This window comes from Hordeum vulgare, chromosome 7H (genome assembly GCF_904849725.1).
Source record: "Hordeum vulgare subsp. vulgare chromosome 7H, MorexV3_pseudomolecules_assembly, whole genome shotgun sequence".
NCBI lineage: Eukaryota > Viridiplantae > Streptophyta > Magnoliopsida > Poales > Poaceae > Hordeum > Hordeum vulgare.
Genome location: NC_058524.1, coordinates 53373944 through 53391592, shown reverse-complemented (window position 1 = coordinate 53391592; position 17649 = coordinate 53373944). Strand labels below are relative to the sequence as shown.

Genomic DNA, 17649 nt, shown 5'->3' with positions numbered 1-17649 from the left:
AAGCATGCTCTCTAATTCAGAAGTGGAGTTTTTGGTGCTAGGATAATTGTTGTTGTTCCCATAGTTGTTGGATGGAAACGTTCTAGGATTGCTACCAAAATTACTCCTATAAGCATTGTTATTAAAGTTGTTCCTAGAGATAAAATTAACATCAACTTGCTCTCTTTCTTGAGCAACCAAAGAATTTAAAGGAACAACATGAGGATCAATAGGAGCTTTCTTAGTAAGTAGAGTCATGATCATGTCAACCTTATCATTAAGTGAGGACATCTCCTCAACAGAGTTTACCTTCCTACGTGTTGGAGCTCTGTCGGTGTGCCATTGAGAATAATTTGTAATCATCTCATCCAATAGCTTTGTGGCTGCACCAAGTATAGTTGACATAAAGGTTCCTCCCGTGGCCGAGTCTAACAGATTCCACGAGGTAAAGTTCAATCCTGCATAGAAAGTTTGGATAACCATCCAAGTAGTCAAACCATGTGTAGGGAAATTCTTAACAAGAGATTTCATACGTTCCCAAGCTTGAGCAACATGTTCATTATCCAATTGTCTAAAATTTATAATGTTACTCCTCAACTGGATAATCTTAGCAGGCGGGTAATACTTCCCAATAAAAGCATCTTTGCACTTATCCCAAGAATCTATGCTATTGTTAGGCAAAGATTGAAGCCATACTTTAGCTCCTCCTCTCAAGGAGAAAGGAAAAAAGCTTAAGTTTAACAATATCACCATCTACTTCTTTATATTTTTGCATATCACAAAGCTCAACAAAATTGTTCAAGTGCAAAGCAGAATCATCTCCAGTACCGGAGAATTGATCTTTCATAACAAGGTTCACTAAAGCAGGTGTAATCTCATAGGACGTAGTTCCACTGGCGGGAGCAACAATAGGAGTGCAGATAAAGTCATTGTTGTTGTGACTAGTGTAGTCACACAACTTGGTGTTTTCAGTGGAACCCATAGCAGCGACATCAAGCAAGAACAAAGCAACTACTTTTTTGTGTTTTTTGTATAAGACTCTAAAGCAAAAACTAAAAGGCAAACTAACAAGACTAAAAAGCAAAGGTAAAGGATATCGTGCAACTCCCCTATCTTGAAGACTGGAGTCCTCGACAATGGCGCCAGAAAACTTTTGCTTGATGACGAGATGATGTATATACTTCTCGCACCCTGTTGGTTACCCCAAGTGGAAGGTTGCGATGTAGTCAGCAGCAAGTTTTCCCTTATCGAACCAGGAGGACTCCTAGGATCAACAAGTAGGTTTGTTCCACCCTGGCGCTAGCAGAAGACTTGGACCTGCACACACAACAAATAACTTTGCTCCCAATGAGTATAGAGAGCTTTTCAATCTCTCCGGCCTTGTAGTTTGCAAAGGATCAAAACACAAGCGGGAAAGTAATAGTGATTGCAACGGAAAAGTAAATGAAAGCAGTAAATGATGGAGGTGTAAACAATGATGGTGATATGTACCGGAGTCACATGATGTTCACTAGTGATGTCTCTCTCCCAAAAGACAATAAACAACTATGCTTGGGTAAACAAATCACAGTTAGCAATTGACAGAATTATGAACGCATCGCAATGCTAATTATGCTACTTGATAGTTAGAGGTTCAATAGTAATGGGCAGTACGCCAAGACAAGTATACCATTTATTCATTAGCATCTACTTACTAATCATCCACCTTGAGATATCTATCCAGAACATCTCACCGTGTAAACTCAAAGCAATGGACAACTTCATTAACGAACTAGCTAATATAAACAATCCTTCCAAACGTGGTCACAAGCACCGTTGTTTTCTCCCTGGTGGCAACAAGCACATCCCCTAGTCTCATGTTTCTGTCACTCAAGCTAGACATCGAGGGGCATGAACCCAGAATCATGCATAACGCTCCCTCTTGGAGTTACAATCTACTACTCGGCCAAAGAAATAAATAGCAACGGAGAACATGCATGAATCACCAAGGAACATGATATAAAAGGATAATCAAATATATAACTCATAACAATCTGAACATAATCTCATAATCCATCGGATCCCAACAAACCGAGCATAGCAATAGCAAGAGAATTACATAGATGCCTTGATCACGTAGGGCAGCTCACAAGGACTAACTATTGAAGCACAAGATTGGAGAGAAGACATCACATAGCTACTGGTCATGGACTCATGGTCCAAGGAGGACTACTCACGACACGTCCGGGAAGCGTCCATGGCGGTGCAGAAACTCCCGGAGGTCAATCCTCCCTCCGACAGGGTGCCAGGAAGAGGTCTCCTGACGCTCCCGATCTCGGAAGCGCCGCGGGGGCGGAACGATGGAGAAATTCACAATTCTGGAAGTTGTGGAAGGGTCTCCTCTCGGGAATCTAAATAGAGAACAAAGGAGGGCACCAGAGGAGGTGGGACCCACCCAGGCGGCCTCCTGGCGCGGCCCAAGGCCTGGCCACGCCAGCAAGTCGCCTGGGAGGCCCCTGGCCCCCTCTAGCCCATCTTCGGTGATCCGGAAACTTCTGTTTCCTTATTTTTTATATATATTTTTGGAATATGTCGGGCTTCGGAAAATTAGGTAAAAGCCCCTGCAAAATAGACATCAGCAGACAGAAACTAGCACTGGGTGCACTGAGTTAGTAGGTTAGTCCAAATATGTGTAAAATGATATAAAAGTGTAGCAAAACATATAACAATGTCACCCAGAAGATCATGAAACAAGCGGGAATTATAGATATATTTGGGACATATCACCGGGCTACTCCCTTCCTCCGCTGCAAGCAAAAAGAAGGGCCCTTCCTGAAAAGATCGCTCGTCTCATGTCATTCCGAGTACGCTGATCTCTACTGCCATGGGTCGTTGCACCAAACGCCGAACACCAGCGAGAGCGGCGCTGTTCGGATCCATACCCCACGATGTTAGGTCTTCAAAGCATGGGGCAGTCATATTGACTACCTCGACCGTGCCCCATCCAAAAGGTAATACATCAAACCCAAAGTTCGGGCATTATTATATCTACTTTTTGAGCATTCCTAATTTTTGCCAAGATCTTGTAGGAGCCAGGCACAACCACCTTCGTCCAAAGATGTTAAAAGGGTGCCGAGTGATAACCCCGAATAGAGACATTCAATAGCGGCCAATATTAATGTGGAGGTCCCCACCTCAAAACAACTTCCAAAGAACCCTGAGGAGGTCTCCACTACCAATTCCAAAGTCGAAAGTGTGATGAATCACCAACGGAGGAAGGACATGAGTGTGATGAATCCTGCATTTTCCGAACATGAGTTTAATACTCTTAATTTGGTGGAGGCATATCTCGGAGCCTCCCAACCTGGGCTTGAAGGAGCCACCACCCTTATGTTGACCAGCCTACAGGTAAGTCACTGATTTTGATAATCAAACACAAATCCTAACCCGGTATCCCCCTAGGCTTAATTTTGTCGGGACGACCGAGTTAAGGGTATAAATATTTGTACTGCGATATGGTGTAGGCCTCGAGGGATCAACATAAGAAATTATCCGAGGACCTTGAGCTAAATCGAACACAGTTGGAGGTTGTGAAAGCCAAACTTGAAGATGTGAAAAATTTCACTAGGGAGGCACACAGTGAGTAGCAGGTTTTAATAATACATGCTCGATTAAGGCGTCTTTTTCTAATGAAAGTTTGCCTTATAGCAGCCGATTCTATAGGTCAGCTGCAAAAAGATCTGGATGCAGCCAAAGAATCGCAAAGATATGTCGAATTGCAGAACAAGGCTGGCCGCCGGATATTATCCCGGAGTCTTGATGAAAAGACCAAACTCAAAACGGAAAACCAGCGATAGGCCGAAGAAATTGAGAGGTTAAAAACCCAACTGGCACACGCCCGCGAGGAAAACCAGAGATTGAAGGGTGTAGTTACCCCACATGTCTTATAGAGTATCATTTGGCAGTATATATACGACTTTATCATTACAAGTATGTTGGTACAATATATATAAGATATTTTAAAATGAGTTACATGAAAAAATTGCAAGTTGGACAATGATTTCTACTATATTTATGAAATACTTACATATTTGTAAGTAAAAAAAGAAACATACATAAAATATGAGACATATTATAAAAAAGTAGTATATATACTTCCTAAACAATCTTACATACTACTTACTATGCGTATATACTCTCCGACTTGATAGATACTTCATACAACACACAAAACACAAGTGGTCATAACCTTCTAAACGAACTGTCCATCGTGTGTGAGCAAGGTCGGAAGGCAATGAAAAGAATGGTCAAGGCTCTATGGCCGACCGAGAAGCCTCCGAAACGGGTGGCCGAACTAGCCGATCATTTTAAAGGAGCTCGATGTTGTTTTGAGCTACGGAAGATGTCAACTTGTCAAGAAGGGGCGTGGGAGGCATGAGCAATGGTGAAGACACGATTCACTAATCTTGACCCACAACATTTGAGTCAAGTTGGACCGGAAGGTCCGGATGGTCAAGAGGTGCCACTTCACTTGGTGCATGACCAAGTGATGCCCGCCGCACGGATCTCGTGAGAAGACTGCAATCTGGATGCCATAATAGATAACCTTGACCACCACCCATATGTCTGATTCTATGTAGCTATGTACTTTACATCAAATATTATTCCATTCGTGCTTAACGTTGTCTCAACCGGCCATCGGCTTCTACCTCCCTTGCCAGTGGTCGGGGGAGTGTTCCATACTATGTAACCTGTGATAACAGGAAATCACTTCGGAGAGCGAGGCAATCCGTCCATATGGTTCTAACAGACAAAACGTGCTCGAGGATTTTATGTTATATTACTGTGTCTAACGTAAGAAACATCTTCCGAAGAAAATAGTTCTTCAATGGGTTTCTTTTTTTTTGGTTGATACGCTGATCGTAGATGTGATAACCGGATACCCGCACTATGTGGATGATGTTTACTTCCGGAAAATAACCCCGGGTGTTGATGATGATCACTAATATTTTCATTTCCTTTGTAACCGACCAATTGTTTCCTTAAGAACGCTAGCTTTCAGCTTCATCCTTGTGAGGTACATACCCGGGTGACCCAATCATAACAATCGCAGAGATCCTCTAGCCGAACAATCAAAACATAGAGGGCAAGCATAGGAGCAAAGCAACCCAACTTGACAAAATCTGAAGTCTAATTGATGCATATGATAGCTTTAAAACATTATAGAAAGGGTGCATACATGATAGAGACGAAATAGATGCATGAAAAACATATTAATCGACTTATTTAAGAAGCCCCATGTTTTACCAGATAATACATTTAAAGTTATATGCCGGTGAAAACTTGAACATAGATCAGCTTAGCCGAACATAACTAGGATATGTTAATCCATCCCAAAAAAGGAAAAAAGAAAGGAAAAAAATTATAAAAATAAAGAAAAACTAATCAAGTTGACGACACGAGTCTATCTGTACAAGCGTCAAAGACGAGTTGTGTTTCATGGGGTTCGAGATGATTATCTGATGGGTTGTGGAGACGATACATTCATCTTTATTATTATTATTATTATTATTATTATTATTATTATTATTATTATTATTATTATTATTATTATTATTATTATTATTATTTTAAAAAGAAGGATGACCCCCGGTCTCTGCATCTCAGAGGTACATGCGACCATTTTATTGATTATTCTCGAGAACCTTACAAAGTAGTACAATAATATGCCTGAATCCGCCATCTAAGCGAAAGTTTATTTTTCTTCTTTTTTGGGAGACGTATAACCAGTTCGCCCGCTCATTCTCTATGATCTACGGCGATTGTGACTACGACTTCATAAATTTCAAGATGCATGATATGTTGGTTCGGTCTTTCAAATGTGTTCATAGGGATAGTCTCAAAGATGCTCATAGGAATGTGTGTGGGCGTTCATAAAATCAGTCTATGCACGTGTATATTAAGACTTGCATATGTAATGTGTTAAAAAATAAATCTTATTGAAATACACAATATAATCGCGCTGCAACGCGGACGTATCGTTAGTTATTGATAGTATTGATGCCGCTCCATATAGAAGAAACGATCGATACACATGAACACCCCGGAAATTACACACATAATCTGCAACACTGTGTGCGTGCAATTTGCATGGATTCATGGAGCGCTCATGGAGGCTCTAATAGTTCAATACACTCATGCGCCGGAAACGGCCGCCGTTGCCTGATCGACGGCGTCGACCTTGACCTTGAGGAAGTCGATGGTGCGTTCCCCGAGCGCGAACGCGTCCCAGAAGCCGTCGGCGAAGACCTTGGCCTGTAGCTTTTTGTACATCGCCGGCCGCTCCCCGTCGACCAGCTCGGGCGACGGCTCGAGCACCCTGTCCGGCTCCGGCTGGTAGAACACCGCCAGCGACACCCGCTCCGCCTCCTCCCCCGGCGCCATCACCCTGTGTATCGGCGCCCTGAACGCCGCGTTGCTCGTAATCTCCATCTCATCGCCGACGACGACTAGCAGCTGGTGTCGGCCGTCGCCCAGCACGGGCACGTCGACCCAGCTGCCGTCTTTCAGAACCTGGAGGCCGCCGACTTGCTCGTCAAGAAGGAGCACGGTGACCACGGAGTTGTCGGTGTGGGGCTTGAGCCCGTGCACGAGGTCCGGGCGCGGGCACGGCGGGTAGTAGGTGAAGCGCGCGTAGGACGGCATCCGCTCGCCGACCTTGTCCAAGAAGAACCCCTCCTCGAAGCCCAGGCACCTCGCCATGGCCGTGACGACGAGCTTGGCCACCTTCTCGCCCTCGACGCTGAACTCTTTGAGGAGCTCGGCGAGGTCCGACGGGTGAGTCGGCCAGAAGCGGAGCTGCCGCGCGTCGTCCGGGCGGACCTGGAGGTAGAGCCGGTCGCACCAGTCGAGGACCTGCTCGTCCGTGTCGACGCGGTCGACGCCGTAGCCCTCGGGCTGGAACTTGCGGCCGCCGTCGTCGGCGTCCACCACGTTGCGGTACTCCTGCTTGGCCTCCATCGGCAGGTGGAAGAACCCGCGCGCCGCGCCGAGGATCGCGTCGAGGAACGGATCCGTCATGCCGTGGCCGGTCACCGCGAAGAGGCCCCAGGAGGCGAGCGCCGACCGGAGCTTGTCGGCCTCGCCGGCATCGGCGTCGGCCAGGCGGTCCACGTCCACGGTGGGGATGGACGGCGCGGCACGCTGTGCGTCGGCGGCGGCGGCCGGGCGGCCCTGCTGCTCCTTGAGCACGTAGCGGCTCGGCAGCTCCCCGTCGGCGGCCACCTCCTGCACGAGCAGGCCCTGAGCTTGATGCACCATGGTGGTAGTGCTAGGTTAGGTACCACACTCGTGATTCACCACCGCGTCGTCTACTCGAGCTCGAGGATGGCCTGGAGCTTGAGGTGAGTGGCAGCTCCATTTATACAGGGATGGGATCAGCTCGCTGTACTCAGACGTTGACGTATACGTGATCGATCGATAGGTTGGCGTATGAAAATATCGCCGGTCGTGGCCCAGCCTTGGCCATCGGATGCGATTGATTGCAGCTTCACGATCTTCTTCTCTCTATTTTCTCGACATCGTTTCCTCGGTTATCTTCTTTTTGATAAAATGTACCAGCGCTATGTTTCATTTACTGTACTATCTCCGACCCTTAAAAGACTAGTTCAAAACTGCATCCCTTATTTTAAAAGGGTTTTTATCATTTATGCCACTAGCTGTGTTCAACTATTCAATTTTGTCATTATAAGTTGCAACTGTTCAAAAATGTTATCACTTTATGATATGCTTTTCAAAAATGACATTAGATATGTTCAAAATGCCATAGTTTCATTAGATTTTTGCTCAAAAATGCCATTAGATATTAATATTATCAGGTAAATCTCGTTAACCATGTAATGTGATGAAAATACCCCTATACCCACATGTCAGGTCTCTCTATCTCATGATGTAAGTGTGGACCCCACTTGTCATGCTGACAGTAATGGTGTCCACAGTGGTATTTTTGAGCATGCGCCTAATGAAGCGATGACATTTTTAAGCAGCTGGAATTCCTAGTGGCAAATCTGAATAGTGAGATACAATCAATGACATAATTGACAAGAAAAACATATTTTAAATCGGAGGGAATAGCATTTAGCAAGTGAAGGAACCGATAGATCTAGAAAGTTATAAAAGAAAATGACGAAAAGAAATGGAATAGCTAAATTACAACAAAGCCGTCATAGGGGAAAAACACCTTAGGATTGACAAGAATGGAAAGAACGTCTCTTGAAAGTAATTTTGTATACAAATACAACTGACATGGAGGACTTCAACTTTGATCATCGTCTAACCAAGCAAACCTCTAAAAAGGGAACGGATGTTAGAGGAATAAGGTGAAGTGAACGGCACACTCGGTAACCCAGCTTCAGATGGTAATATCAGAGTCTTCCACAAATTTGGTAGAACGACGAGAACTATGTGCACATTCTAGGAAACAACACCTGAAGTAAGTTTGCAATAAAATATTAAATAATAACATACAATATGAAAGGAAATAGAGAGATCGGTTATTATTAGAATGAAAAAATAAGCATGAGTGATACATATCGTTATACCTAGAAATAGTGCTACAAATGGCCAATATAACCCTGTGTGATCCATGTAGTTTCTTACTTTCTTTTTCGGATGGTTATCATTTTTTTGTGCGGGTGGATGGTTACCAATTTTAACATTTCGCTTTTGGCAACTTTCATTTTGTGGGTAGTGTTTTCAAATACCCCTTCCGTTTTATATTATAAAATGGAGGAAGTACATATATAGATCTTTTAGAAAATACAAGCCTACCTTGCTTCCTCCTTCGACGAGGTCCTGGTTAACCCTCATCAGCGGCGCCAAGGTCCAAAGGAAGGCCGCCACATCGTCGCTGAGGGAATCCCACTGTCGGCTGTGTCATCTCAGTTACCTGTCCAGATATAGTTCTTCAAAGTGGCAGAAATGGACTATCCAAAACCAAAAAACAAGTTTGTGACCTGCATGTGTTAGTGCATCTCCAATGTTGACCCGTGAACGGACACGACAAATGCCCATTTTTTTGTTCGGGCATGGTCCGCACATGATGACGGAGGAAGACATCCAATGCTATTCACAAAGGACACGTTTGGTTCCCTCCATTAGGCCGAGCCTGGCCCGCGCGGGAATGAAGTGGCCCATTTGGTTGCCTGCGTTTACTGTGCGGCCGGCATGGCACGAACCTTAAAGCACCTCCAGGCCAGGCCCATGGGAAACGCCCGAATCGGCAGTAGCTCGCTAGCCTGGCTGGGGCGACGCACGGAGGGCGGCGCGCTTCTCTCCTCGTGCAACCAGGAGATGGTGCGAGCTCGCCTACGTCGCCGAAAAATCGGCGGGAGGATTTCGGCTCACCTCCCGCCAAGTCCGCCCCTATTTAGCCCCCTACCTCACTGCCCCGACTCCCGCCACCATTCTCCCACCTTTCGAGCTTTCCTGCCGACGCGCATCGGCACTGGCGAGCAGGTAAGCGGCGCATCTTCACCGGCCAGCGGTCCACGACGTCGGCGGTCCTTCACCTACCGGCGGTGATCTTCTACGACCGTCCCCCCCTCGTCCTCGAGTTGCATCCATGGATGTGAGTTCAATCCCCCTTTCTCTCTGTTCCTTCTATCTATATCTAATCTGCGGCTAGGGTTTGATGTAGATGCATGGTTGATTAGTGCTCTGATCTGTGAGCTCATATCGTTGATTGCTATGATGCGGTTGCAATTTGTGGTAGGGTTAGATGTCCAAGCATGTGGTAGGCTAGATTAGTAGTAGAGTTTGAAGTTGAACCTTGTGCTTGTGTTGATTCATGCTTAGATCTGTGATTTGTAGCTATTGGTGGTTAATTTGTAGCATGTTGTTTGTTGTAGATATATGTTCCTGCTCATAGATTGTGCAGTATGCTTAGTATGTGAGCGATGAATCATGTGCTTAGTATGATAGTGATGAAGCATGTGCTTGGTATGATAGTGATGAACCATGTACATGTATGCTCTTGCTTTCATGGATTGTCCGGTATGTTGTGTGTTATGCTTACTGTCAATGCGTACCACGATTGTAGGACATGACCACGCAGACGCAAGATCTTAGTCAGGCCCTTGTTCTGTCGGACAACCAATTTCCTCCATCGTTTGTCCAGGGCTCGCAGCCTATGTCCGAGATGGCACCTTATTCACAGGTGTTCGCGTATGATTCTGTCTATGTGCCAGTAGTGCTCATTCAACAAACTCCTGTTGTTGCTGCTGCTGCCGCTGCAATAGCAAATACAAAGAAGGATGGTAGGTCAAACAACAACAAAGGAAAAGCCATATGCAGCACATCTTCTCCTTCGGGCTGGCAATTGGGAAGCATGACATGGGATTGGGGGAGCCTCTTGGTTCTTCCATGCCAGACTTCCCTGCGATGCCGGACGTCGAAGTCATTGATGGCCATGACAAGCACTTCGAGAAGCGCTTCGACAAGCCCTTTTGACCCTGTCCATGATAGGAAGAGGAAGAGAGGAGGCCTGATGGAGGAGGAGATCAATGTCTTTTGCAGCATGACTCGGGCGGTGAAGGAGATGGCAACATCCATCAAGGAGTGCAAGCCCCTCGACGTACACCCTGACCTGTATGGCACTGTCATGACCCAGGGTGGCTTTAGCGACGAGGCTCTCATGGCAGCTCTCAGCCACCTACTTGACAACAAGGCCCAGGGTTTTGGGTTCGTTGCCATGACAGACACTCACAGATTGTTGTGGCTCAAGAGTCGGCTGGGAAAGCACTACTACTAGAGTAGTGCTGCCTGTGAGCGTGCATGATCCCCAACGGCGATGGCGATGGTGGCGACGATGACGATGACGACGTACATTTTGTGCAGATAGGGCTGGGAAACTATTTGATGGTATGTATATTTTGGTGAGGTGGTATATACTAAACCCTCACGTTGATGGTGAACTTGCGGTGGTAGGACGACACCCTCTTTTAGATGTGGCGGTAGGATAACATCATGGTAGTGCTAGGTAGAACTTGCTATGTTGTATGATCATGCATGCTTTACTTTTTCTCTTCTACTTGTGGGCTCTATTGATTTGCTGCTTCAACTCTTGCTCGTATGCATTGCTAGTGCAAGTGGTATACCGTGTTCATCGGTAAGGCTCCAGGGGTTTACAGTTCATGGGAAGAAGCCAGTGCACAAGTGGCATCATATAGCAACAGCAGCCATAGAGGGTTCACGACTAAGAAGGCAGCAGAACAAGCTTACTCTGACTGGGTGCGAAAGCACGGAGGCAGCAATGTTGACAGTGGCAAGGTTGGAGGTGTAAAAGTGGAAGGTGCTACGACGGATCGTCAATTGGGGCTGAAGCTGAAGAACTTCATCATCTTCGTCCTGTTCATCGCCATAGTTGTGTTGTGGCGTTGGTGTGCTAGGTGTGCTTATTGGGGGTAAGCTCATCAAGTAGGGTACAAGGTAAGCACACCATGTACGTCGCATGCAACCAAACACCGTGTTCATGTGCCGCTTGGGCCAGTGCAGGCAACCAAACAAAGTGCACTTGCGTATTACATAATGCAGGGACCTTAGATGCAGGCAACCAAACAATTTGCAGATGGCGCATTTGGGGTTGTTTTTTCTCAACCAGGCTGGTTTGAGATGTGTATCTAATGCAGCTACTATTCACTAATGAAACCAAACACGTCCAAAGTTATTAGGAGAAGGGAAAGTAGGCGAGGACTATGCATGTAATAGTAAATTATGATGTCATGTTGACCAGAAGGAGAAAGAGAAGAGGAGTGTCATGCATGTGAGGAGAGAGAAAAGAGAGAAGCAACACACAAAAGCTTTGTGTTGATCAAGTACGTGTCGTGACTCTTGTAAAGCTCGTCACATTTGTTTTTAATTTGACTGAAAACGTACGACCGAACCACCTCACAGACCGATAAGGGTTATCACTGAATGAGAAAAGTTAATACAAATGATCCGTGCATATACTCAAACTTTAAGGGTCTCCTTCCCTCACGCGCGAGGTTGCCACGTGCCGCTGTCGACAATGGCGGTGACAGGGCACGTCGGCGCGGGGGCTGGCCGCTCCTGTGGGCGCGATGGGCTATCCGGAGGCCTATGGGCGATGGGCTGGCTCGATCTGGCTGCCTGGGCTACAGGCGGCGCGGCGGCTCCCGTCGACGGTGGAAGCCGGGGCGGCGGATCCGGACTCGGCGGTGGCGCTTCCTCTCCCCTCTTGCTGTTGGGGGCGTGTGGGGAGCATTGGGGCCGACATCATCGATCTGGCCCCCGGCACCCTGATCTGGCGGTGTAGGCGCCCTGGTGTGCGTGGTAGTGTGCTTGGGGTCCCCTTTCTCAGCCCCGTGAGCTGTTGTGGTGGCGGCAAGCTGCAGCTTCAGATGGTGGCGTGGCGGCGCCACGATGATGGTGGTGCGCCGGCATGGAAGGATCTGGCCGGCGTACTGGTGGAGCTACTGTTATTCAAAGTGTGACTCTTCCGAATGCGGTGGTTGATCTGCTCTTGCTGCTCCGGTGTGCGATGGGTTCTATGATCTGGGTTGGGTGAAATCCCTGCTCCAATGAGGCTGAAAACGGCGACACCCGCGGGCCTCGTTCCTTTTATGAAGGCGTTGTCTTGGATATGATCGGACTACCATCCTCGAGCTTGAGGGAAACCCTCGGTCCATCCTTCGGACCAGACGACGGCGGCGCCAAGGCGTCATTACCTTGTTCAAGGCGTTGTCATGTTGCTTGATGAGCATTGACGGTGCGGCTCGAGTCAAGGTCAACGTCTATTTGGGCATGGGCCTCCTTGGCACAATGTACGACATCTCCGGTGTTCTTTCCATGGCACCTTTCGTTGGTCGGCCCAAGCCCTGTCATTCACTTGTCGATTTTCTCTTGGCGCAATTGGGCGGCGATACATTGGTTTGTGTTGGCCTTTGGTTTTGATATTGTTCTAGAGGTATCGGCGTTGGTTTTGACGTGGCTAGGTTGCTATTTGACTTATCTTATTATCTTTTGGCATGAGGTTATAGACTAGTAAAGCTTGTATCATAGTAGGGAGGACGTATGTGCGCATGATGGTTGTGGAGGCTAAATTCTCATGATTAGCATTGTAATGACCGAAAGACCTTGTATCAGACTTCTTTACCGCTTCTTCTTTAATGCGATGGTATGCATGTTGGTGCGTATTAAGAAAAAATCTCATTTTAGGAGCGCTTAGCGAACACGGAAAAGAAGTGCAGAGAAAAACCCTAGGCGTTGGCCCTCCACCCTCTGTGTCCTGTACGTACCCCGGATGCGCCACCCCCTCCGTGGACCTCGGTCCCAAGCGGCCCGCATGTAAACGTGAGAATGGTTATTAAAAAGCCGGGTGTAACGGTTCGGTTCTTACTTTGGGTTTGATTGGTTTAGGTTTTATCGGGTTGAGATTTTTTTAGTTTGGTTTTGGTTTGGGTATGTGGAGAAATCAGTTTGAGTATAGTTGGTTATGGGTTTAAACGGTTTGGTTATTAACGGTTATAAACTATGGGTCCGAACCGGTTTCTAAACATTGGTTATATGCAATAATCAACTACGACCGAAAATGAGTATCTTTGATCCGCGTGCATGCTGTAATGCACTATGTAATTATGTATTATGGGGAAACAACAGATGAAAATCGGAAGTGTTTTCTTGTGTTTTCGCTAAGCAATTTGGTTTTAATACACCTGTTAGTGAGCTTATCAGCCATGGGCATGTTCCTTTTGCCTTTTATTGTGTGTTGACTGTATCTTAAGGATTACTTTGTTTCTAAACTGTTGTAGATGCACTTATGCCTTTTTTATATTATTTGTTTCTTCACTTGTCAATTTATGCAATCGTATGTACATTAAAGCAAACCCATGGTTATGTTTTGGGTGAAAAAAATAGTGGGTTTGATTTTGATTGGGCTAAAAATGACACTAAATGGGTATGATTCAAGTATGGTTTTAAGAGATAAATGATTGGGTGTGCTTCAAGTATGAAACCATTTTCAGGTTTACCGGCATGCAGGCAGGTACGGTGCCAAGGACCGGTCCCGGCAGCCGGTCGCGTCGCGGCTCGTGTTCCCACCAAGCGAACGCCCGTGAGCTCTTTTGCGGTGTTTTCTTCTTCTAACAAACAGCTAGAAAAGCTGTGAGCCACGACCCATGCAATGCAACAAAAATCATACGCATCGCAGCTTGTTTTGGTACTGGAGATTGCGTGGAGCGTGGAGCTCCGTGCTCGGGTGGCGCGGTCCTGAGTCCTGACGAGCGCCGGTGGCAGAAGTGGAAGATGATGGGGAATCGGTTGCGCGATTGCGGTTCTGCCATGATCCCAACAGTACCCGATCGGCCCGATCATGATCGGCTGGAGAGATCGTAAAAATACTGTTGGGATCATGGCATTACCGTAAAAATACTGTTCTGCAAGGATATTACGGTAAAAGTACTGCTCCAACACGGGCTTCAAGGAATTCTACCCTCCGAGCAGTATTTTTACAACGATGGCAAGAGCACGTGCTGCGGATTATCTTTTTAGTTTTTTTTTTTGCGCACAGGATTATCTTTTAAGTTAACCAGCCACAAATGACAAATTCCAGGTGGTTAGTTGATTGAAGTGTGTGTCAGTTGCTATAAAATAGGTCAAGTGTCTTACTGAAAAAAAGTGTCAAGTGTGTCGGTTTAGTCAGGGGTAATATCCGGCAAAATTAACAAATTTAATCTAAAAACCAAACTAATTTACAAACTAAACTATGTTTGAAAAAATTTCACTCAGCTGATCCTTTTATTTGACGTCTTTGTCTTAGACGTCACACTACACTGTGTGACGTGTGACGCTACGTTGTGTGACGCCTCAGACCTAGTGTGACGCCTAAGGCATAGCCGCCACACTACACTGTGTGAGGCCTAAGACAAAGACGTCACACAGTGTAGTGTGGCGCCTGACTGTCGGACGCCACACAAAAGGGTCAGGTGGATAAAAAAAATTGAAACATAGTTCAGTTTGTGAAAAGTTTTGGCTTCTGGATCAAATTTGTCAATTTTACCATAATATCCTGCCTCTTCGTTTTGGACTTGTGGCTGGCATCCTCCTAACAGCCTGTGGCATGCAGTCCATGGACGCCCACCTACATCGTCCTGGACAAGCAGAGGATTCAGATCAAAGATCAATGCGGAGTGAGAATGAAAACATTTAACCTATTTTAAAATCTTTAGCATAAATTGAATTGAATTTGAAAATATTAAAAAAATGACCATTTTTATGAAACCCCGAGCTGGGGCACCAAACTAGATAGCATGATGCGTTGACCTTAAACGTCATGCTGGCTGGATAGCGCGGCTGTTGGCTCTGCGGAAGCCGTCATACTATCTAGCATGTCACCTTAGCTCCATGTGTCACGAAAAAAGAGTCATTTTCTAAAATATCTTTCAGATCTAATTCATTTTGCAATGAAGTTTCAAGAAAAGGTCAATTCTGTACATTTTCACCAACGCAAAGACATACGGTGAGCCCCATGGTCCGTGGAGCCATCATTCAAGAAGAATTACGTGAGGAAGAAAAATTCTTCACTAGTTGGCATTAATTTTTCGTCGTCTCGTCCACGACCTCAAGGCGTTTGCCATGTTACGTTTTAGTTACAATAGTTTTTCTCAATTCGTACTGCGCTAACCAGAAACACTTATCTTTACTAGTAGCTGAAATGAATTAAAAATTTGGTCCTCTTTGATGTAACTGTGGATGGAATTGAAGTATCGCTTTATGTGTCTGGTCCTTTTGTGAAACCTTGGTTCCTTGGCTAGAGAAGTGACACCAATGTTGTCACACAGCAGAGTCATTGGATCGAGTGCACTAGACACAACTCCAAGATATGTCATGAATTCCTTCATCCGGACACCTTCTTTCGCCTCCTCCGAGGCAGCTATGTACTCCATTTTGCATGTAGAATCAGCTACCACGCTTTGCTTGAAACTGCACCAGCTTACCGCACCCCCATTGAGAATATATACGTATCCGGTTTGTGACTTGGAGTCATCTGGATCAGTGTCAAAGCTTGCATCGACGTAACCCTTTACGACGAGCTCTTGATCACCTCCATACACGAGAAACATTTCCTTACCCATTTTCAGGTACTTCAAAATATTCTTGACCGTTGTCCTGTGTTCCATTCGTGGATCACTTTGAAACCTTCCCGCCATACTTATGGCAAGGCTGGCATCAGGTCTTGTTCACAGCATTGCGTACATAATAGAGCCTATTGCTAAAGCATATATAGGGGACGACACTCATATTTTTCTATCTTCTGCAGCCACTAGGCATTGAGTCTTACTCAACTTCACACCTTGCAACACAGGCAAGAACCCTTTGTTGGACTGGTCCATTTTGAACTTCTTCAAAACTTTGTCAAGGTATGTGCTCTATGAAAGTCCTATTAAGCGTCTCGATCTATCTCTATAGATCTTGATGCCTAATATGTAAGCACCTTCTCCTAGGTCCTTCATTGAAAAACTCCTGTTCAAGTAATCTATTACGCTTCCCAAAAATTATATATTGTTTCCAATCAGCAATATGTCATCCACATATAATATTATAAATGCTATAGAGATCCCACTCACTTTCTTGTAAATACAAGTTACTCCATAAACTTGTATAAACCCAAACGCCTTGATCACCTCATCAAAACGCTGATTCCAACTCCAAGATGCTTGCACCAGTCCATAAATGGATCGCTGGAGCTTGCACACTTTGTTACCATTCTCTGGATCGACAAAACCTTCCGGTTGCATCATATACAACTCTTCCTTAAGGAAACCGTTAAGAAACGTTGTTTTGACATCCATTTGCCAAATTTCATAATCGAAAAATGAACCAATTGCCAACATGGTTCTGACGGACTTAAGCATCGCTACTGCTGAGAAATTCTCATCGTAGTTAACTCCTTGAACTTGTGAAAAACCCTTTGCCACAAGTCGAGCTTTTTAGACGGTGATATTACCGTTGGCGTCTGTCTTCTTCTTAAAGATCCATTTATTCTGAATGGCCTTTCGCCCTTCAGGTAATTCTTCCAAAGTCCACACTTTGTTTTCATGCATGGATCCTATCTCGAATTTCATGGCCTCTAACCATTTGTTGGAATTTGAGCCCACCATCGCTTCTCCATAGCTCGTGGGTTCATCGTTGTCCAACAACATGACCGTTAAGAAAGGGTTACCGTACCACTCACGAGCGGTGCGTGCCCTTGTCGACCTAGGAGGCTCGATACCAACTTGATCTGAAGCTACATCATCATCATCATTGACTTCCTCTTCAACTGGTGTGTGCTCCAAAGAAACATCTTTTTGCGCTGCGCTACTACTCTCTGGTTGAAATAAAGGTTCTACAGCCTCATCAAGTTCTATCTTCCTCCCACACATTTTTTTCGAGAGAAACTCTTTCTCAAGAAATGTTTCATTTTTAGCGACAAACACTTTGCCTTCGGATTTGAGATAGAAGGTGTACCCAATTGTCTCTTTTGGGTATCCTATGAAGACGCATTTCTCCGCTTTGGGTTCTACTTTTCAGGTTGAAGCTTTTTGACATAAGCATCACATCACCAAACGTTAAGAAACGACAACTTTAGTTTCTTTCCAAACCACAGTTCATATGGCGTCGTTTGAACGGATT

At 45.6% G+C, this 17649-nt stretch overlaps 1 protein-coding gene across 1 annotated transcript; it reads right to left on the bottom strand.

Annotated features, from left to right (window-relative positions):
• Positions 1–5948: 5948 nt before the first annotated feature.
• Positions 5949–7345, bottom strand: LOC123411188 (flavonol synthase/flavanone 3-hydroxylase-like). The gene has a single exon (XM_045104127.1). The coding sequence runs from the start codon at positions 7276–7278 to the stop codon at positions 6154–6156; it is 1125 nt and encodes a 374-aa protein (XP_044960062.1). The 5' UTR covers positions 7279–7345; the 3' UTR covers positions 5949–6153.
• Between the last annotated feature and the right edge of the window lie 10304 nt (positions 7346–17649).

What these genes read in the sequence shown, in the direction of transcription:
- LOC123411188 (XM_045104127.1), bottom strand. Translation starts at nt 7,278, where the DNA reads ATGGTGCATCAAGCTCAGGGCCTGCTCGTGCAGGAGGTGGCCGCCGAC.